The sequence below is a fragment of the Dermacentor variabilis genome, chromosome 9 (assembly GCF_050947875.1).
Source record: "Dermacentor variabilis isolate Ectoservices chromosome 9, ASM5094787v1, whole genome shotgun sequence".
Taxonomy (NCBI): domain Eukaryota; kingdom Metazoa; phylum Arthropoda; class Arachnida; order Ixodida; family Ixodidae; genus Dermacentor; species Dermacentor variabilis.
In genome coordinates, this window is record NC_134576.1 from 51,190,690 (window position 1) to 51,214,097 (window position 23,408).

The 23,408-nt window shown below is 45.7% G+C and overlaps 1 protein-coding gene across 1 annotated transcript in view; it reads left to right on the forward strand.

The window, feature by feature from the left end:
• LOC142592671 (uncharacterized) overlaps positions 1–23,408 on the forward strand; it is a 473,797-nt gene that overhangs the window by 297,165 nt on the left and 153,224 nt on the right. The window contains exons 38-39 of the mRNA XM_075704237.1: positions 3,269–3,356; positions 9,759–9,791. Of these exons, the coding sequence (XP_075560352.1) occupies positions 3,269–3,356; positions 9,759–9,791 (121 nt within the window). The remainder of the gene's footprint in view (positions 1–3,268; positions 3,357–9,758; positions 9,792–23,408) is intronic.

Below are 23,408 nucleotides of genomic sequence, written 5' to 3' on the forward strand. Positions count from 1 at the left end.
GTCAGGTTTGACCGAAGTAGAGAGACGGGAGAGCACTTCACTCAACAGAAGAAATCGGAGCCCTCCTTTTGGCGTCCGGGGGCAGCTGTTTTTATACTCTCGCAGTTGAGGGCAAGAAGGAACCCCTCAAAAGACGAGCACGTGAATGTACAATGGGCTAATGGTGACGCACACTGTCGTAGCGATGCCGTAGCACCATGTCGAGCACGATCTCGTAGCACCCTGTCGTGGCGCTGCCGGTCGGACACAATGACTGTAATGAGAGGATGGTCCCTGCTTTGGCATCGCCTGTTTCGGGCACAATGACTGGAACGAGATCCCTGCTTTGGCATCGCCTGTTTCGGGCCCAATAACTGGAATGAGATCCCTGCTTTGGCATCGCCTGTTTCGGGCACAATGACTGGAACGAGATCCCTGCTTTGGCATCGCCTGTTTCGGGCCCAATAACTGGAATGAGATCCCTGCTTAGGCATCGCCTGTTTCGGGCACAATGACTGGAATGCGAGGATGATCCCTAGGCGGTCGCATCGCCGCAGTCGCGCCTGGAAACACCTGGCGATGAGTGTTGCGGCGACGACGATCGGGCCAAAATGTCTGCCGCCCCGCCGCAGTCGCGCCGGCAAAACCACGTGTCGCAGGCGAAACGCAACACTCCGCACAATGCCTGTCGGAGCATCGAACTAAGGCCGAGCTCAATCTCAACCGCAGTGAGACAACAGAGCCATCTCTGCACTCGACACGTGCATGGTCGAGCTTTGACTTTTCTCTGCAGAGTGATGGTAAAGCAGGGCGCGGGGGGTATGTGCAGATGCTAAAATATAAGCGATCGCGCTATAACAGCCTTCCTTTATGCGATGATGATTTAATGGCATGCCCTTTGAAACCGGTCGGTGACAGTCACCCAACCTCCCGGATCTAATCAGTAATGCTATATTTGTTTTTTTTTCTAGTATTAGCATAGATCTCAATCATTTTTGTTTTTAGCAATGTCTGCTGTGTACCTATGACTATAATAGATCCGGTCGGATGGATCTCTTCCCTGCTTTTCTTTTTCATCAATACTCTAAGCGTCTCTTGCTTATCTCGACTGCACACCGGCTGATATTTCCTTCCACTTTAAAGCAGAGCGCTTCGGGAAGGTGTAGGTTACCAACGGTTCCCAACGGTTGTGCTTAGTTGTGCTTAGTTGTTCGCCGATTTTCGCTGCAGCATACACGTGCCTCATCTTCTTCTGATTAATAGCTCAAGAAAGTTTTTCTCCTTAAGCAGAGTTCGCGGCAGATAGCAAGGCACTCTCCTTGGAAATATCGCAGAAACTTCTCTTTCTTATTTTTCTTATTTTTGGTCATGGTCATTTCATGGTCATGTCATGGTCATTTTTGTTTCCATTCTTTACAGCCAATTCACTCTCTTTCTCGCACTTTCTTTCTGATGGCTCCTAGTTCTCTTTTTACTGTTTAAATTAACCTGTACCTGGTTGCCAACATTTTTCTTCCCCCATTCTGCGTGATCACTTTTCAGGCACTGATACTTGTGCACCTTAGCCGCCCATTTATTTTCATCCGTGTTACTCAGTCTTCCTTCAAAAATAATTTGGCTCTGTGCTCTTTGATTTGAAAAGAGGCCCAACCCATGTCACTCTGAATTGCCTCCTTCGTGCTTTCACCGGGGGCTACCAAAGCTAGCCGGCCTATCCATCTTTGGTTAGCATCAAACTCCGACAAGATATCCGATCTTAAGCGTACAATAGCATCTGCGAACGTCAGCGCTTGCACTATTACTCATTTCCAGATTCCACGCACCACTTCGTGCTTATCGCTACTTCTAAGTGCTCTGTGTTTCACGAGTGCTGTATTGCGCTTTTCCACTTTATTTTCACAGAACATAGGTGGGTGCTTGAGTAAGTCTCTGCTTCGTTTATGTATACGCCGAAGTACGTATATTCTTTGACTATGGCTATGACTTTCTGCTGAATCGACGCCGCGTTTCTGTGTGCTAAACTTCAAGACTTGATTTGTCGCTACGTTACAACCGATATTCGCAAGTGTGTGTAAATCTTTTATATTCCACTATTAGAACCGCGTCCTCTGATATATCAGTCCAGGGAGCTTCTGTTGCACCATTTTTGCAAAGTTCATGAAGGATAAATCCGAATTCGCAGTTTTCCGTCACCTTTCTATGCCCTTGACACAACGCGTTAACTAGGGAGATGGGTCATCCTTGCTGTACTGTAGCACCATAGGAGAGCCTAGTTGCTCTTGTTTAAGTCGAAGCTCTCAAAGATTGCAATCTATGCCGTAAACTTTTCGATTTGGTTGTTTAAATCTTGTTTGTTTATTCAAGCCCTGCAGCAACATATCCATTCAATGATCTCTTTGGGTTACGTAAGAATAGCGCCTGATTCTTGTTCTCCAGTTTTTGTGCACGTACCATGTTTTACCGTGTACCACTGTGGTGGAGGGCCAATGGCCTGCTGTGCAAACATTTCATTGCAGCCACATTCAAAACTGTTACATTTATCGTATAATCTTCGTCAAACGCGCATTATTTAACACGTTGCTATTAGTTGTGCCAATGTGGTAAAAAATGTTCGTTTGTGAAGCGTGGGAAGCTGCTCACGTGGAAAAGATATGGCTATGTATGCAGTGCGAGTGACAGCTGTTCTGCGCACCACCGTCAATTGTACTTCGCTCTTCGAACGGGCATGACATTTCTCGAGTCAGCTCCCGAACAATACCTTGCAAAACGGATAACGTGGTTTTCAACCGTTAATCACGACCTGAAAGAATGCCAGCCTTGCACTAAAGCATTTTCTGTCGCATTTACCTCTAAATTGTTCTGTATTTTTTTAGAACATCAATATTGAGAACAACAGTGTCCTTATATACGATTTCAATACAACGAAATTTAACGGCCGCCACGAGGGAATATTGCGAAAATAAATGAAAATTTCTGCTAGTGCAGATGGCCAAACGGTTTCATCACAAGCGGCTGCTTAGGAACGCAACTTCCAAATTAACACGTGTGATTTGAGCTCACCGAATAAGCGGGAGAGCTCCCAATCTGAAACTTGAACATGTATTACGCACTTGGAACGCGCATCAAAATGTTTATAGATTCGTTTATCTGAGATCCTGTGCTCCCATAACCAACATGCAGCGGCTGGATCTGGCATTCACGGGCATGAAAATAGGCAGTTTTCTGACACAATTTTTCGAGCAATGTGTTATTACATTTGTTCATTTGAGTTATCCAAATGTTTATGCAGGAATATTTGGGCTGGCTCGCATTATCGACGTGCATCCTATGCTGACTTTCTTTCCTGGTCCGGAAATTGGTTATCTACGTCAGAGGTGGTGAGTATATGATCCGTGGCTCTCAATATCTCAACACGTACACTAACACGTTTTTAGTGGGTAGTAAATCGTGAAAACGTATTTGTTTTCTCAAGAGGCTGCTTCAATGAACATTCTCCAAGGATGCAAATGCGTCTTGTTCTACATTGACGACATAATCGTGTACGGACGCTCCAGAGAGGATCACTTGGTCAATTTGCGCACTGTTTTGAAACGGCTCTCTGACGCTGGTCTCAGGCTCAACTATAAATGTGTTTTTGACGTCACTGAGTTGACTTTCCTGGGCCATGTTGTCAGCGCAAAAGGGTTATTCCCACTGATGTCATCTATCGAGGCGATAACCAAGGCACCATCACCTACAAATATTAATGAACTTCGCTCGCTGCTGGGCCTCGCAGGCTTCTACTCCAAGTTCATCCCGCATTTTTCTGATGTTGTGGAGCCAATGCGTGTTTTGCTTCGAGGAAACGCGCCTTTCGCTTGGACTGCGGCAGCCCAAACCGGCTTGGAGCAGCTGAAAACGTTGATAACATCTTGCGAAGTTCTTCACCTTTTTGATCCTGAGTTACCCGTGTACGTTACAACTGATGCCTCGGGATACGGATTAGGTGCTGTACTGCAACAGGATAACGGAACATCACTGCAAACTGTCGCGTTCGCCTCACGCACTCTTCAACCGCATGAACGGAAGTACTCCGTCGGTGAACGTGAGGCCCTTGCCTGCGTCTGGGCTTGCGAGCACTGGCACGTTTACCTGTGGGGCCGACCTTTCACCTTGCGGACAGACCACGCTGCTTTGGTTACGCTCCTCTCAACGAAAGGCACAGGTCACCGTCCGTTAAGGATTGCGCGCTGGTCATCACGGTTGCTGTGCTACAACTACACCATGGAATACAGGAAGGGTAGCGAAAATGTCGTGGCTGACGCACTCTCCCGGCTGCCCGTACAGAGTTTCATCCAGGATGCACCCGAAGAAGAATTTATATGTCTCTTGTCCCCAGTAGTTACCATGCAAGAGCTTCAAGAAGCAAGTGCCGCCGATCAGGCTATCTCTCAAGTTAAGCAGTTTCACACTACTTCTTGGCCTGACAAGAAATCCTTGTCAAAAGAGCTGCTACCTTACTTTCACGTGCGATCTGTACTCTCTGTTGTTAGCGACATTCTTTGCCGGGGTGACAGGATTGTCGTGCCTACCGCTTTGACCCGCCGTCTTATGGATCTGGCTCATGAGTCACACCCAGGAATTAGTCGTACCAAAGCTCGTCTTAGGGAGTCATATTGGTGGCCGTGCATGGATAATCACATTGAAGAACTTGTACGCACATGTGTAGCCTGCCAGTCATGTGACAAATCAGCGCGTACATCTGCAGCACCAATGCAACCCGTGACTTTTCCCGAGAAAGCCTGGGACAAAGTTGCTATCGACATTGTGGGACCTTTCACGCAAGCTCCAGCTGACTGTCGATTTGCGATTACGCTTATTGATTATCACAGCAAGTGGCCAGAGGTGACTTTCGTACGCGATGCGACCACGTCTACAGTGACTAAATTCCTACTTGAACTTTTCGCAAGAGAAGGATATCCACGTGGTGTCGTATCCGACCATGGACCGCAATTTTCTTCAGCGAGTTTTGAAGATTTTCTGACAGAGCGCGGAATCGCCCATTACTACTCTTCTGTGTATTACCCGCAAGCTAACGGCTTAGTGGAAAGATTTAACAGGGTATTAAAGTCCTATATTCAATTAGCCCTGTTAGAACGTCGTGAGATAAGAACAGCGATGTTCGATTACCTACAAACATATCGCTGTACGCCTCATGCGACTACTGGTGTTGCACCCGCTATTCTTCTTCATGGACGCCAACCTCGCACCAGACTTGACATTGTGGGATTTCCTGCCAAATGTTTCACCGATGACCCTTCAAAAGCACTACAGCAGTTGAGAGAGCGCATCAAGAACAAGCAACTGACGTCGAAGCGCTACACCGATCAAAAACGCGGTGCCAAGGAACCCAACTTCGCCGTGGGTGACTACGTGCGGGTTAAATTACCTGCAGTTCATGGGAAGTTATCTTCACAGTTTTCTGCGCCCAAGAAAATTATTGGAAAGCGCGGACCCGCCTCTTACCTATTGGAGGATGGGCGGGTGTGCAATGCTTCCAAATTAGCGGCCGTTCACCCTGAAGCTATCAGCAGAATGAAATTAGGTACCACTGCTGTCATGACCTGGTCACCGGCATCCGATCACTCAACTAGTGCGGCTGTAAGCAATTCATCACAACCTGGCACATCAAGCGCAGATGAGGCACCCCTGATTCCTGAACCACCTGCTGCAGGGCGCACGCAAAAAGCTTCAGGTAATTTGCCAAGTTGCGAAGAGCGCGTGAGAAGCGCCCGCAACAAGAAGACACCAATGAAGCTGCATGATTACATCAGGAAGTAACGGACAATTTTTTTTTTCTTTCACGAGGGGATATGTTATATAAGGCGTCGCTGCCTACCGCAGCGCCATGAGCAGGCGCGCGCTTGGAGCCGCCCGAGGGGGAGGAAGAAGATGGAATAAACGCAGAGGATGAGTAATGTCTTCCTTTCTGTCGTACTGAATAATATGCACGATATAACAGTGAGCGCCTCAGGCGACGTGAAAACGTAGGACAGAAGGAAGAGAGGGGGAGGGGGGGCATCGCTCGCGCATATAGCTCCTTGGGGCGTGCTATAACCCTGAACATATACATTTTTCGGGGTATTGAGAGCGTGTACCCACGGTATCAATGAAATGTCGCTGTTTTCTTGAGTTAGCACATCCAAGAATGCGCGGAATATAGCTCCTTGCGGCATGCGCACGCGCAAGGAGCTATATGCAAAGGAAGCCCGTAGGAAAACAAGGGAGCAACGGGGAGGGGGCGGGCTAAAGTTCCGACTGGTTGTTCTGTGACACCTGGTACAGCTTTTATAAGAAGTAAAGAAAAAAGAACAACAAATGAAGATACAGCTGCACCGTCGCACCTGAGACAGCCTACGTGGAGGCCTAGTGTGCAGGAGGACGTAGAACTGGGCTCGCCGAATGAGGTCGCAGAGGAGGCTTCTTCCGGGAAAGGCGTCTCATCTCAAGCAGTAGCTGTATGTACCGTCTGACTGCCAACGACTGACGTGAGAAAAAAAGAGGACCGTACCAGCACTCATATCCTGATTATCTTTTTTTGCAATGTAGGAAGGGTCTCATGAGTGTGACTCTGATTTAAAGGAAATAGTTTTGAATGACCTTTTCACTGCAAACCTACATGTGTCATGCGTCTCGGTCGGTCAGTAGATTGCACCACTTAGGCAGCGCACGCAAGCCTAGGCCAAACATTGCTCAATTTCAGGACTACAATGAGAAACAAGTAGTGCTTAAGAGAGTTCGTAAACCAAAAAAAATATCTATTCAGCACAATTACTCTCGGGATACGCTGCGGAAAAGGAAAACTGTTAAGGGTGAGTGATGCAAGGGAGAAGCAACATAAAATAAAGGTTTTAGTTTGATGAACGGCACTGTGGTGAATGGTGAGCAGTGACTGCCCTATACATTGTTTTGGCAATCAATTTCAACTCCTTCACAAAATGCGCGTAGCATCGTCAGCAAATCTGCCCAACTTGAAGCTGTTCTTCTAGATTGTAAACGCCATGTCTAACAGAGGCCTGGATTCATCGCGACATTGCTGAAGCTGTTGTATTTCCACATACCAATACAGTGAACTCTCACTTGAGTGAAGTTAAGGGACCGAAAGAAATAGTTCACTTAACTGAAAGTTCACTAAACTGAATATTCACTAGAACAACATAAGACATGGCATACAGAGTCAAAAGTTTGAACTGCAATTCATGGAGCAAAAGACATGGCATCCATAGTGTTAGAAATGTGTGAAATGGAATTTGTACATATCAACAAGTACAAGGTTCATAAGTTATAATGCTGCCTTTCTCACTTAGAAGAAATCTGTAATCTTCTTCTGCGCTTGTACTTTTAAAGCACAGGAAGTAACAAAACTGTCCAAAGAGTCAATGTTTTTTTACACTTCTTCTGGAACAGCTTGCTGTTGAGACACAAAGTATCTGAACTTTCCAATGTACCCTACAACCTCAGCTAGAATTATAAGGCTTGAAACTGGCTCGGCAGTTGCCTCTTCTTCGTCGCACTCTTCTTGTTCAGGACGAACACTGGAAGCAATTTCCAGATCAGTCTGTCCAGCACCAGGTAATCACTGCACTGTCACACTTTGCATAGTCTTCAACCGAAGTATTGCTATCGACCTCCAGATGATGACATATCTCTGTCCACATCGCGAAGTCTGTGATCTCGTAAAATAAGCCTTGGTCCTCTGAGCGAGTTCGCTAAACTGAAATATTGACTGTTCCGAAATTCGTTTAAATGAAACATTTTTACATGGAATCTATAAGAAAACTGCCGGGGATTTTTAAAAAGATCGTTATTCTGAAATATTCGATAAACCGACGTTCGTACAACTGCGAGTTTACTGTACCAGGTTTTGAGTCACGAATGACATATGGGCTGCGGCGTTGCTGTTGTGATAAAACATGGCATCCGGGCGTCTGTGTTAAATCACATAAACCCTGAAAGCGTTACATCGAAATTGTTTTTAGGCCGCTCCTTCTTGTTGTCGGTGCTTTATTGTGCACCTTATGTAACCCCCAGATATTTCCATCATCTATGCGATCACTTGGCAACATTTTCTTCTAAAAAACCTTTCATTCTTCTTCAGCTTGATTTGATTGTTGATGACTGGAATTTCCCATTCTCAAATACAGATTAAAGTGCAGATGGTGATTTTCTACTGGATGTTAGGTGATCTTATAACTCAGACCTGGCTTGAGGACGACATGAGGCTGTTTTACAGCAAAGCTCTTAGCCTCTCGCTAGTCCGCAGTTTTTGTGGCCGTCCGTGATAAACAACTATCACCAGCGACGACTCGTACCCACCTAAGCAAGCTAAACTGCAATGGCTGTTACCCCTCGCAATGCAGACGTAACAGGCACTCAGCAAGGTGCACCTAATGGTGCATACATCCCATGGAATCACGCATGCAACGTGCATACTTCCAATTAAATCAAGCATGCAACGTACAGAAGAGCATACGTTTCCATAAAAAAAAACTCAAAACAAGCATCCAAACCACCAATAAAGCATAGCATACCCTCATCTGCAGTTGTAGGGGTGGTTTTCCAACAGATTTGCTTGACGTCCATTTTCGCAGTGTCTATATGACAAGTCATTTTTTTTACTCTGTTGCCAATGATCACTACATTGACGTCATTGTTTGCTTCTCATTGTAGTCCTGAAAATTAGCAATGTTTGGCCTAGCCTTGCGTGGGCTGCCGAAGTGATGCAATCTACCGACAGAGACGCATGACACCTGTAGGTTTGCAATGAGAAGGTTATTGAATGACGAGTCATGTAAATGCATGGCATTCGGACAATGCAACGCCGGTCGAAAGGTACAAGGTTGAATCTTACTTTTCTCCCCTAAATATAACAAATTCGCCTTGCGCCCTGATCCATCTTTCCGTCCATTAGCATCGTGGCTAACCAGACATGGCTAAGCAGCAGCTTTCATGCTTAAAATGTAAAAACCTTTTGAGATTAAGTAATGTATTTACTGTCTTGATAATTTTATACTGAATAAAGACAAAAAAACACGCCATCTTCCTTAGCCTTCGAAATAAATTTATGTTGCATCCCACAAAAATTATTTCTTCAGTGTACATAGAACTCCCCTGTTTTATAGTAATCTGGATTCCCGCCTACTTACAAAACAGCACCCACTCTGTTTTCCCCCCTTTCGTTCTGGCGACATTATCGGTTGCTTCCGGGGTACCGACCACTCCTGTTCCTTCTTTGCAATAGATACCGGCATTCTGAATAAAGGCTGGATACAGACTCGTTTATTTGCCGGCGAATGCAATTTCTATAACGAAGTTGTTTGCCGAGTGGATCAGGAACTTTCGAACGTTAGCCTTAGCAACATATACCCATGGTTTGAAATATGGGACACGATAAACTTAATCATGAAAGACCTGTTCGCATCCCCTTACTGATGCTCTTGTTGAAATAAATAAAGCTAACAAAATGTGGGTGTGCAAATAACGATCAAGCCAATTTATAATTCTCATGTCTGTATCTGCTGCCTTATTCAGAAATCTTTGTATTCTTCAACATAAACGCCTCCAGAACTCAACATCATGCATATTCATCACTTATTATGGGTTATAGACTTTGGTTGAGACATTTAGCGGCGATTTAAGCGTTTTACTGCAATGAGAAACTTGTATAGGCACGAGAAAAGTGTCTATATTTCGCTATACCATGATGTTTTTTCATGTCTTCTTCCTTTTTGTCCGTGCAGCACCACCACCAAACCGAGAAGCGCCTGCCTGCGGTAAGAGCATTTACTCATAAAAATAACTAATTGTTTAAATTTTATTCTTCTGCTGCAATGAATGCGCCGCTAATATTTTCTGAGATGGCGCACTTGAATTCGGATCAATCAGACGTTTTTTCTTCGTTTAAAGCTTCCGAGGTCTTGTTTGCCCTATGTCTGTAAAGTTTAACTTGATGTTATAATATTTATGAATTGAGGTATGTATATTTCAATAATTTTGAATATAATAATAGCCTCTATGTGTTGGCGCATATAATTTCGGAAAAAATAAACCTGCAATAATTAGCGGTTGCGCTTAAAAATATATTTAAATTTACTTGAGATGAAACAATTAATTGTGCAGATTAGCCTTTGGCAATGTTTACTCTGCGAATTCCTTCAACCAAGGACTTCGTAGTTTTCATCCATGCAAAAGTTCACATTGCTACCTTCTTCCACCCAATAAGGCGCAACCGTAGTGAATTATGGTGCTCGTCATTGCGCACCTGAGTTCGATATCGGCAACGGTAGCCACATTTAGATAAAGGTGAAATAGAAAACATGCTCGTGTAGTCACATAAATTGACGTCACTTAATCCTAGGTGATATAGTACGGTTTGCCCCATTATGGCACACTTTAGTATCATATTGTAGTTATGGCACGTAAATTAAACTCCATAATTTAAATTTCACAAGTTCAGACCAGTTAACAAGCCGAGAAAGAAAACTGAACTGCGAATTACTGCACTTTAACAAACGCCCAAGGCGATTTGTATGGGCGTCATCGTCGAGCGTGTGGGATGCAAACGTAATTTAGGTGAGTAGTTTGGGAGGGTCAAACAGGTTCATTGAAGAGGGGCACATACCAAGTGTAACATACGCAGTTACCCAAGTTGGTAAAGAGGTTCATTGAAGAGGGGCACATAATGTGGAATATACGCAGTGACCCAAGTCTGCCAAAGAGGTTCATTGAATAGGGGTAAATATCGAGTGGAACCAAGTTACCCAAGCTGACGTCAAAGAGGTGTTTTGAAGAGGGGCACATGGGTTGGTCTCAAAATGTCCATTGAAGAGGATCGCATATCAAGCGGTACATATGCAGGAACCCATCTTGGCGTAAAAGAGGTTCATTAAAGATGGGCACATACCAAGTGGGATATACGCAGTGGCCCAACTTGGCGCCAAAGAGGTTCATTGAAGAGGGGCATATCGAGTGCAACATGCGCAGTGACCCAAGTTAGTGTCAAAAAGGTTCATCGAAGAGCAGTACATGTCCAGTGGAGCATAAGCAGGGACCCAAGTTGGCGTCAAAGGGGTCCGTTGAAGAGGGGCACATATCAAGTGCAATAACGTAGTGACCCAAGTTGGTCACTCTGTATACGTTGCATACGTTGTATTAATCTATACAGTCCCAATCAACAGATTACTGCGTACAAGCTGTCTCTTCTCGCCGTTTAGTTCGTGTTCAAGCGTGAGGCACCACAAAGGTAAATTCGCTCGCTGCTGCGAGCCCTGTCTTGAAAGCGATCGTCTTACTAGACGGACGCACGGACGGACGCTTTCTCTTTGGGTAAGCGTAGAAATGCTTACGCATTTAAAAAGTGGCCGTAACCACTTCGCCACCGTTGCAGTCTGCGGACGAAAAGGGAAACTATACCGGGAGAAAAAATGGATGGTTCAAGTACTGGTCAAAGCAAATATCAAAAGTGAAAGTGAAAGTCTGTTGTCAGAATTACGCGAAAAAATATTCTAGGTCCCACCTAGAATATATTTGAGTCACTATAAATTTATAATATTTCGGGTTTTACGTGCCAAAACCACTTTCTGATTATGAGGCACGCCGTAGTGGAGGACTCCGGAAACTTTGACCACCTGGGGTTCTTTAACGTGCACCTAAATCTAAGCACACGGGTGTTTTAGATTTTCGCCCCCATCGAAATGCGGCCGCCGTGGCCGGGATTCGATCCCGCGACCTCGTGCTGAGCAGCCCAACACCATAGCCACTGAGCAACCACGGCGGGTCCACAATAAATTTATTAGGCAGCAAGTCTGGAACAACATACGTATCCTAGACGAAGATGGAAAGAAAGAGGAACGCGACGTGGCATTAAATTACGTCGGAGAAGTAACAGCCGAATATTTCCATAGCAATGAGGATGTGGTATATGGGAAAAAACCAGCATGAAAAATGACCAGATGGTAAAGGAGCTGCTGCTGAGAAATTGCAACTGGAAGAAGGCAAAAAAGAAAATTGCCAAGCGCGCACCCACAGGGTTAGACGAGGTTCCCGTTAGGCTGGTTAATGAAGTAGGAGCAGAAACTAAGAAATCTTTGTTGAAAGCACCAGACAAAAACCCTAAGATTGTCGAATACCACACCGCTGGGGACAAAATACATTCAATTTAATTTATGAAGGTAAGGAGGAAAAATGTATAGACAGTTGACCATTACATCGCTAATGTACAGGTAATGTAATGTAACGCAAGCGATTGAATTAATGTTACAAGCTTTTGCGTGAAATAATGGCATATTGCGAGATCTTCAATATAGATTCAGAATTGATAGGCGTGCGGATGATAACAGATTTGCCCTTACTCGGTGTATTGAAACATCCTGAGAAGAAAGGAGACCTCTATATGTGGCTTCTTTAGATATTATTGCAGCATATGATAGCGTAGGCTGCCACATATTGCGAGATATTCTGGAAGCGGAAGACTGAGGCAACGAGTTGATATCAACAAAAGACTGGAGCACGCTGCCCTTTATCCCCGCTGCTGTCTATGAAGTACATGGTACGAATGGAAAGAGCGCTAAAGGGAAGCACTATAGTGTTTAATCTCTCATACAAACCGGTCCCGAGCCTAACAAATGGCCAAATAAATTTTCTGTATTGCGGTCAGTCGGCTAATCAGCCAAATCCTGGAATGTCGCTGCGCGTTCTTTAGTGGTGAAATGTGGTGGGGTGGAGAATAGAGCCTATAACTCGCTGGCAGACTTTTTAATGCGACAGCGTTACTCGGCACATGCACATAAAGAATTGTATTGCTTGCTAACAAGCAAAGGTATATGCAACATCTGGTTAATATGTGTGAACTGGAAGGTGAGAAGTTGGGATTCAAATTCAGTGTTTAAAAAATGTGGCGTTATAGTATTCAATGAATACAGGGAAGACAGTGTCAGTATAGGGCCAGGAAATACCTAGGTTAAATGAACACAAATACATTGGTATATATGGATAAACGCAGATATATGAAAAAAAACAGGAAAACCGTAACGGAAAAAGGAAAGACACATGTACCCGTTATCAAACACAGAGCGCTATGGAGATACGATAGGTATGAGGTGGTCCGTGGTATGTGGAAAGGCGAGATCGTTTCAGGACTCTCCTTTCCAAATGTGGTTGCTTGCTTGAAGTCGAGGGTCATTAGGACGCCTCGCACTGGGCGCTCAAGGGAAGTCTACAAATGAAGCTGCGCGGGGGATATGGGCTGTAAAGGTTTTGAAGTGAGGGAAGCTCAGAGTGAAATTGGTCTTGAAGAACGACTGAGCAATATGGAAGAAATTAAATGGGTTGCGAGAGTGTTTCGATATTTGTACAGGAAAACGATTGACTCAAAGTGCAAGAAAAAAATTGGAGGCTTATCAAGGTTAAGCCCAGTGGATGCTTCGCATCCACTGGGCTTAACCTTAGCGTATTCTTAGCGTTTAGAGGCATCTTGACCGCATACACGCCCGGCGCAGACGCTGGCGCGGTTGGGGGCACAGACTGACGCGACGGCGGGCGCGCGCCGCTTCATCCCTGGCGTGACGTCACATATCACGTGATGCAGCGATGGTGGCGCCGCCGCCGCGTCGCGCGCGACGGCGCGAACCGAAGCGTGGAGGCCTCCGCCGGGCGACGTCCGACGGCGCGATATGAGGCCCCATCTGCAGCCGGTGTGACGTCATCACGTGACGTCACATCATCTGATCTCACTTCAGGGTCAATGGTGGCCACCGCCGGGAGGCGACCGACGGCGCGGTATGAGGCCCCATCTGCAGCCGGTGTGACGTCATCACGTGACGTCATGTCACGTGACCTACTTGAAGGTCACTTTAAGGTCAATGGTGGCCACCGCCGGGAGGCGACCGACGGTGCGATATGAGGCCCCATCTGCAGCCTGTGTGACGTCATCACGTGATTTCATGTCACGTGACCCCACTTCAGGGTCAATGGTGGCCACCGCCGGGCGTCGCGCGAAGGCCCGAAACTTACGCTAATATGCTTCGCATAATAACTAGGAAGCTTACCAGCAAGTATGGCCCAGTATAAGAAGTACCATGGCAACAAAGAGCATCAAACGCAGGCTGACACAGTCTAATGGATGGGGGCAATGGATAAGACACCGGCTATGAACACATTTTCTTAACTTATCATTGTTAGGAAACAAACGACCTTTGCTCTGAGCCACTCTGTCAGCTGTTACGGCATATCTGGTGCAAGTGGAAATAGAAAAGTGTGGATGAGTCTTACGCCGTAGTCGCCATTGCATACTGTTAACAAATGGCCGTGCGTTGGTCAGTGGCACGAGTAGCTCGAGAACACCGGACGCAGTGAGGTGGCGCTTTTTGTGCTGCCTTTTCCACTGGCGGCGTATATTAAACAACGCAGTGGACACGACATCTAAAGATAGCATGACTATTAAAAGCAGTGACAGTGACTGCTCTCGCATGCCCAATAATGCTAAGCAGAAAGCGCGGTCGGTACAACCATTTGCTCCTGTGTATGTCATAGGGGTGCACATTACATTGGTTGTTCTGTTGTTTCCTGAAATCTCAAAAGCACAGCTGTCGATTGCACTCGCAGTGGAAGTGATCTGTTTCATCGTGGACGCCGTCAAAATCGGGGCGTATTTGGCTAACGGTGTGTGCTCTAACATGGTGGCAGCTATAAAAAAGGCCTCAAAAGTGGGAAAGGTGAGAAACTATTCAGATTTAGGATGTGCGTAACTAGTTCATTAGTACCTAGTAACTAGTTAACTGTGTAACAAGTAATTAGTGTAACTATAGTTAGATGTATGGCAGTGCGCTCCTTTTTCCACGCAGCGTCTTACTGCAACAGCGGTTTTTGTAAACTGAGATCACAGCCGACCTGCACCAGGGCACCCAGACATTATATATAAGCGACGCCGAATCCTGCGATGTGGCTGCGCGTTCTTTGGTGGTGAAATGCCCTGTGAGAAAGAGCCCGTGAAAGGTGGATACGGTGAAGAAAACATGTGTGCGCCTATGCGCACGCGCACACATATACGCGCACTAGTACACGTACGCACGTGTACGTTAACACACGCTTGCGTGGCCTTTGTTAACACACAAGCTCAAACACGCGCACACTCATGTGCACACACACGTGCACGTGTGAGAAGTATCCTCTGAATGCTGGTAGCAACAAAGCAGAAACATTGTTTGAGAAGGCTCCAAATTGAAAACGCAAAGCTCACGAAGGAGAGCTATAAGTAATGCGTAAGTTCACAAAGCATTTTTATGGTTACATGAATTGCGGGCACCTTTTTCAGAAGTAATATTGATTACAGAACATTCCTGCGCTTGTGTGCCATGTTACTTGGATTACTTATTACAGGTAGTCACACTGCCATCGGCCATACCATGCTGAATACGCCGGTTCTCGTCCGAAAGGTAGTCACACTAGCTGAACACCGTAGCTTTTGGCCTATTTAGAGAGAACTGCTTTGGACGGCTCGGAATATTCATGTTGGTTTGAGAGCAGTGTCCTGTAGCGCAGTGCACGGAAAATCAGCCATGCGCTCATGTCCGTTGCGTGTTGCAACAGGTTCAAGATAGTTATCGATCGGCTTCTATTCTGAGTATGCACAAGTTAAAGGTTTCTCCTTTAAGTGAGAAGCAGATACACCGCCGAAATAGTACGCACTCGTCCTTACATACGCAGCGAGGCTTTTATTAGACAGATATGAATTGCCACGTCGGATGCCTAAATTTTATAATGATAAATAACTTCTTGCAACCTCATCTGGCCAGTCGGCGGAAGTATAGAAGCGTCGGATGTAAGCAGAGGTATTGACAAAGACCTTGTACCCGTGATAGAAAACTGTATTCCTTGTATAGATCAATCCTTCCCTTCTACACAAGACTGAGAAGACTAGACGGGGATGAAAGCGTTAATGTGAGGGTTGGTTAAGGAAAGAGGAAACGCTCCAAATTAGGATTCGCCGCATAAAGAGGAAAAGAGGAGGGTGTCCACCACAGGTTCTTTCGAAACAAAAATTATATTTCCTGTTTCGCTTAGTCCTCGCAGAGACAAAAAGCGGACAATCTTGGATCAAGTGGGATACCTACACTTCAAAGAGAAAAGAAAGGAAAGGAAAGAAAGAGAAAGAAAGGAAAGAAAGGGAATTTTATTTTAATTTTTAATTAAGCACCTGTCTTGTAAGAGTAATTTGATGAACAAGGGACAGGGGGACGAGCACATACGCGTGTTTACCGGGGGGCCGAAGGGGAACTTGCCACACACACCCCACCGTCACAAATGGAGAGGAAAATTATACAATTTGCCCCGCTATTCTTAAAAGTGGGCACTCTCGGCGGCGCCCTGGATAAACTCAAGCAACAAATAGCTGAGGACAGATTTTGTTAGGAATTCACTGCCAACGTAAGGAATGCTTTTCTGTATTACGTATCGCCTGCTTAGGCAGCGAGAATTGTGTTCGTGTTCACGGCGAGGCACTGTAGCGGAAGACGAGCGGGATGCGCCATACGGACAGTTCTCGCCATAGCAAAATTCTACTTGCGCTTCTTGCACTATGCCCGGTTTTTTAGAACGCCTAATCACATTAGAAATCACAAAATCAGATTGCTATATTCAACCTGAGGGTGAATAGACCTCTATGCTTGCACATATCAAAGCGTGAAATCATTCCTTTATCAAATACAGGAACTCCGTCTCTCTTAACCATCAGAAGCAAATAAGGCATTAAAACTCCGGAAGGGTAAAACACAGAAACGCCGACCAGACATGAAACAGCTTCAATACAGAACTAGAAACTTCTTGAATATTACAAACGTTTTCACATTTGGTCGGCGTGTCTCTGTTTTACCTTTTGTTTATGCCTACCCCCGATCAGACCAATTATCGTCAAACCATCAATTTCATTACCGTTGAAACTGCGAAATTTCCCTGTGTAACCGCGAGTCCTCCTAGATAGCTTGTTGAAAAAGACCTTGTGGAATGTGCAGAGCCATTGCAGTACCATTACAGCGCTGACCTGAAATTTGGGCCGGGATGTATCCCTTCTGTCTTTGTCGCTATATTTCATTTTCAGGCTGTTTGTGCATAAAAGTCCGAATGGCGCATTTTCCCTGGAAGGAGCAAGATCAACAAAGATTGCGTATTCTGGCAAAATGGGGCCATTTTATGGGTCATGAGTACCTAAAGTCGGTCCTGTGTAGCTTACAGATGCACTTTGAAAATAATTAAAAAATACTCGCTTCTTCTCTATCCTTATGCATAGTACGCATAAAAGCATATGGCTGATTTTCCCAGTTTTTTTCGGTAAACTCTGAGATATGCGTGGTTTACGTTTCGTTGAAGTAGGAAGCAGGTTCCGTGGAACTAGCGATAAATTTTTCAACTGTGTAGATTCCTTATAGCCTCTGTAAAAGCTTACTTATACAAGAGTTTCAAGTTGTCATAATACCGTTATTGAAATCGTGTCACAGGCTCCCAAAACATCTGCACAAAATATGGACTTCAAAAGTTTGTTGGGGAACTTTCGGAATTATATACAAATGCTCTCTGCCGAACGTGGAGAGTGTTTTCGCTTGCTCAACTCTGGCGGAGTGGAAGTCCAAGCGGATGCGAAATGTTTTGCTGCCCGTTTTTCATCCTTACATGCAGCTTCAGGCTGCAACGCTGCTACGAGCAAGCAGCATGCGACGCCTCCTACATCTAGTTATGTGCTCTTTGAACAAAAGCTCCTCCATAAAGGGACACTAAAGCGAAACAATAAATGAGTTTAGATTAATGAAGCATTGTTTGAGAACCCTGCAGGATGTCATTTAAAAAAATAGTTTGATTATTAATAATCAGTATTTGAAATTCGCGCCGAAACCCCTGCGCCGGTACGTCCTCGTGACGTCAGGGATTCCAAAGTACGTTTTCGTATTTGGGCCGCGTTGGCTGAATCAAGGTTCCCGAAACTTGCCATGCTTAATATTTGGTTCCTTTAGAACACAATGTAGTCAATCTGTACCGCTATATATAATTAGTAGGCCATAGAAGACGCCATCAAAATCCAAGACGTCACTGTCCCCAGGTGCGGGAACTAAAGTAGGCGTCGCCACCCGTATTTCGTTCTTGCTCTTTTTCTGGCTTACCAAACGTCTTATCGCTGTAAGAGTGGTGTTTTTGGTGTTGTAGAACGGTAATTTACTGATGCAAAAGAAACCATGTTTCACTTTAGTGTCCCTTGAAGCAATTGATGCCTTCTCTATCCTGCTGCCCTGATACTGCCCGACATTTGAGATCTATACTTAATAACTCTCTAATACTTGCATTTTCCCTCCCATACAGAAAGCTGCACGTATTTTTGCTTCATTTCTTTATTTCTCACCTACTGCAGCCCATATTGAGGTATAGCAGGAGTGGCGACACCATCATATGTCAGTTGCACACAAAAAGATACTCAGGGGCAGTGAACGAGCATTTTCGGGCAATGTATTCCAACGTTCACTTATTCAGGCCAAAAAAAGCTTGTTTATACATATCAGTTCTAGACTGCAGTGTCAAAAGATTTAGCTTGTGAAAGCTAAGGGTGCGGGAAGCTTCAGCAAATCTAGAGTATTTATCGAAGTGGGTACAGCATGGAGAGTTAAGGTGTGCAGGAACTTTATGCTTAAACTCCACGGTATCTTCACCTGCTCCGAACTGCTCAGTTTTGTTTGTCATTTCTCGTATTGCGTGCGAGATCGCCAGAGAATATACATTTCCATGTTCCTGCTGTCGTCACCAACACTGTCATCCACAGAATACCGAGTCTTGGTAACGCTTATTTTTATTATCTCTATATTTCATAACTCCCCGTCATTGTTCTTTTCACAACTTTGCGTTATTGTGTCATAGCTTCACACATTGTCAACTGCCCTTCTCCTCTGTTGAAATCCGTCAGAATTTTTATGCCGACCCAAGGAGGAAACCCGTCTGTAGGTTGACTCTTCCGTCCTTCTGTCAAGTAGGATGCATCGCTATAAAGTAACAAGCATATAAAACAAAATAAAGTCGGAAGGAAAAACATTGGCGGTGGTGAGTTTAGACCCTACGACCTCATGCTTAGATGCCGAGGACCTTACCCACTGGGCTTAACCGCGTTTGCAGAATGTGAATATATTTGAACCATAAAAATGTATTTTCACTCGGTGTATACACATACCGTGTATAGCATAGGCAGCGGCCCAAGTTGGCGTCTGAGAGGTTCATTGAAGAATGACAGATAACGAGAGGAACACGCAGTGACCCAAGTTGGCGTCAAAGAGGTTCATTGAAGAAGGACAGATACCGAGTGGAGCATACGCTGTGACACAAGTTGGCCTCGCAAAAGTTCCTTGAAGAGACGTAAATATCGAGGGGTACATACGCAGTGACCCAAGTTGGCGTCAAAGACTTTCATTGTAGAGGGGCAGATGCCCAGTTGAACATACGCAATGACCAAATTTGGCATCACAAAGGTTTCTTGAAGAGGGGCAGATACCGAGTGGAACATACGCAGTGAGCCAAGTTGGCGTGAAAGAGGCTCATTGAAGAGGGGCAGATACCGAGTGGAACTTAGGCACATAGAACAAACTTGAGCGCACCGCTATGCGTGTTTTCATTGAGCAATTTATTCGCTGGCACGGACAATCTGCCTTGCGGCACGGTGCAAACGGAGTGAAGCGCTGCAAAGCATGTAACATTGGAGCCTTACGCCAGGCCTTAGGCTGCCTTCATTCGCGTGGTGTCCAGCGAGTCAAGCACGTTTAATAAGCACTGCTGTCGTAAGGTCAGCGTTTTCCAACACGACGTATAAAGCCTGATAATGACCAGACGATTCTTCTTATCGCTGAATTAAAGTGAGCTCACCAATATTAGTATTTGGAAAGCTTGAGCCTGCATCGCAATAAGCGATGCGGGGACACGTGCGGCGAGCCTGTATTGGTTTCGGGCTATCCTACTTTTTTGCGAGGGTTTGTAGGTGGGGTCATTCATTCATTCAATCATTCATCATTTATTGGAGTCACTCCAGCTGCAGTTGCCATCTCGGGAAGCGATTAGAGTTGATATCCTACTTGTGTATTCATGTGGTACCTAGCCGCACGTACTTCTTCAATGTGTGCAATCACGACATATACTCATGCGCATATTGTCTATATTGCAGAGGAGGCGAAGACATTGAACCGAGAAGAGGTGGCGAAGCGCGTATTTACAATGCACTTAGGAATCAATTTCAAGCGATTGTAGCCAACTTTAGGAGGCATTTAAGTTTGCTCTGTACACTGGAAATTACGCTCGGCGCCCCATTCGCGCATATCGATTTTCTGCTTTGCCTTTTTTCGACGTAAGCACATGGTGACGTCTGTCGCGTGTAGCCTACTGAAAGTGCTGGTGCTGCACGCTTATCATTTGACTGGGAGAGGAGCGCACGTGGTGTCGAGCCTTCGATAACGTCAGCGGATCGCGATGACGTCGGTGCCTGCAAGCTACTGCAGGGCATGAGCGATAGGTGCGCGATGGATGCAATGTGTGGTACTCTACAACGGGCACGATAATGTGATGAGAATTCGCGTAAACAAGAACAAAAGCAATGTTGCCGCCGTCATTAGCCCAGTAAAGCAATTGCACCTCTAGTCCGCGTAGATCAACGCCAATTTCTTCCTGAGCAGGTTGAGAGTGAAGAATGAAAAAAATTCGCTGCGCATGGCACTCTACCGAGGCGCTACTCGCGTGAGGGGAGTAGGCAGAGCGTCAGACTGAATTTCTGGACTGGACATATCAATGGGAACGGGCCACATTTCTAGACTCTACTTCCTTCGGTATTGATCCACATTTTTCGGCAGAACGTGCCCAACGGAACGAGACAGATCTTTAGACAACACCATCTTGGCAGTCGGTTGGCGCAGGGCAGGGGTAATTGGAGAGCGCAGGGAGAGGCCTTCGTCCTGCAGTGGACATAAAAGACGCTGATGATGATTATGATGATGATGATCTTGGTAGTCAACACAGTTGTTTAGTCTGCACTATAGCCGGTACCAGCCGACGAAATAATCTGCAAACACAATGCCGGATACAAAAAAGACGGAAGAGTTAGCTCGCTCAGAAATAGTGTCCTGAAAATAAGCGTGGTGGAGCGAGCGCATGGTTGCATTGCTCAAGTTTTGACCCAGACACATTGCAACAGACGATAATAAGTTACGTAGCGGAATCAGAGACCTATGTCTACCTTTCATATAAGACTCGTGAGGGGAGCACGTGTGCCGAGAGGTAAGCAAGCAAGCATACCAGAGGAGCGATAGGCTGATAAAAGGGAAACATTTGGAGGCGTGAAATCAACTGGAGTCGAAGACAGTTGCCGAAGTCTTGACTCACGGAACATCACTTGGTCCATCGCTTTTGATCGCTGCAGTTTTGCAAGCAAGGCGACAGAAGTGTGCATCATGCAGTTATAAGCTGTTTATTACGGGGTCCTCACGCAGGGGCAGACTTCAACACAGCACAGGCAAGTTAACGGGCCGTGTGTTCTTTTCTGCAGTATTCGTCTATCATTTATGCGATCATCAGCCGTCAAGGTAGTTTTTGTGAACAAATTAAATCAGGTAAAGAAAATATCCCATTTACTTCCGTTTTTAAAAAGACGTGGCTTCCAACCGAAAAGAATTAATTCTAAATTATCCCATGCCATCGTTTTCAGTGCGCAATTTCAAGAGTAAATATTTCTCTGTGCACGAAATGTGAAACGTGTCATGTGTGTACGCAACTGGGATAGCCGCGCGGACAACGTAGCTCGCGATAAGCAAGAACAAACATTAAGCTGGCATTCGCACCAGCGACCGACATAAGTTCACGAGCAGCCGCGACACCGGCGAACACGAACTGCCCATCGCCGCACCAACAGAAGCAGTTTATCGCGATTGGTGCCGTTAACGCCTGCTTTCGCAACCACGGACACGCAATCTATGCGTCAGCCGTGCTTCCCGGCTACTGCGCCGCTGATTAGTCCAGCACATTTGCGACGCCATATATAGCTTGAACCACGAAGCGGTAAAATTGGTCAGTTCGCGGCAAATGAATTCGGTCAGTTTCCCATCAAAGCGACCCTTTAAGACTCGCTTGACCACCGTTGTGAATGTCGCATAACACGGCATCCTTACCAGTTCCAGGTGACGTGTTATCGGATCCGACTTTACGTACTATGTAACCTCTCTTGAGAATTACATAAACCAATACAGCTACTCGACAGTAGCAGCATCTACGAGTTATCACTCTCAATATGCGCGCTGGCGTGTAGAGTTAATGCAGAAGGGTGGGTCAAAAAATTAATCTGCAGAAAACTAATGTTTAACAGTCTCGGAAGAGAACAGTAGTTTATGATAGGTAGCGAGACACTGGAAGTGGTAAGGGAATACATCTGCTTAGACCACGTAGTGACAGCGGATCCTGGTCGTGAGACTGAAATAATCAGAAGGATAAGAATGGACTGGGGAGCGTTTGGCAGACATTCTCAGATCATGAACAGCAGGTTGCTATTATCCCTCAAGAAAAGTGGCATAACAGCTGTGTCTTCCAAGTACTTACGTACGGGGCAGAAACCTAATCCCTCAAGAAAAGTGGCATAACAGCTGTGTCTTCCAAGTACTTACGTACGGGGCAGAAACCTAGAGGCTTATGAAAAGGGTTCTACTCAAATTTGGGACGACGCAACGAGCTATGGAAAGAAGAATGATGGGTGTAACGTTAAGGGACAAGAAAGTGCAGATTGGGTGTGGGAACAAACGCGAATTGAAATCAAGAAAAATAAATAGGCATGGGCAGGACATGTAACGAGGAGGGAAGATAACCGATGGTCATTAAGGGTTACGGATTGTATTCCGAGGGAAGGGAAGCGTCGCAGGGGTCGGCAGAAAGTTAGGTGGGCGGATGAGATTAAGAAGTTTGCATGGACGACATGGCCACAATTAGTACATGACCGGGGTAGTTGGAGAAGTATGGGAGATGCCTTTGCCCGGCAGTGGGCGTAGCCAGGCTGATGATGATGATGATGATGATGATGATGATGATGATGATGATTATGATGATGATGATGATGATGATCTGGTTGAGTTGATACAGTCGACTTTGCAGCTACTCTGGAACCATCTGCCGCAGCCACGCGACAGCACTGGGGAGATTGCGCTGCGGCTCGGCCGGCTGGACGCGTATTCTCCCCCTCCCCTCGGCACTTCGTTTCAGCCGTGGTTGGGGCGGATTTTCTTTATTCATTAGGGCCCTCTCTTTTTTTTTCTTGCGACAATGGAATGGCATGCGCTTAGGGGGAAAGCGTCGAAATTGACGGAGGTGCGAAGAAACAACGAGCGGTCCAGCGATACTGCGGC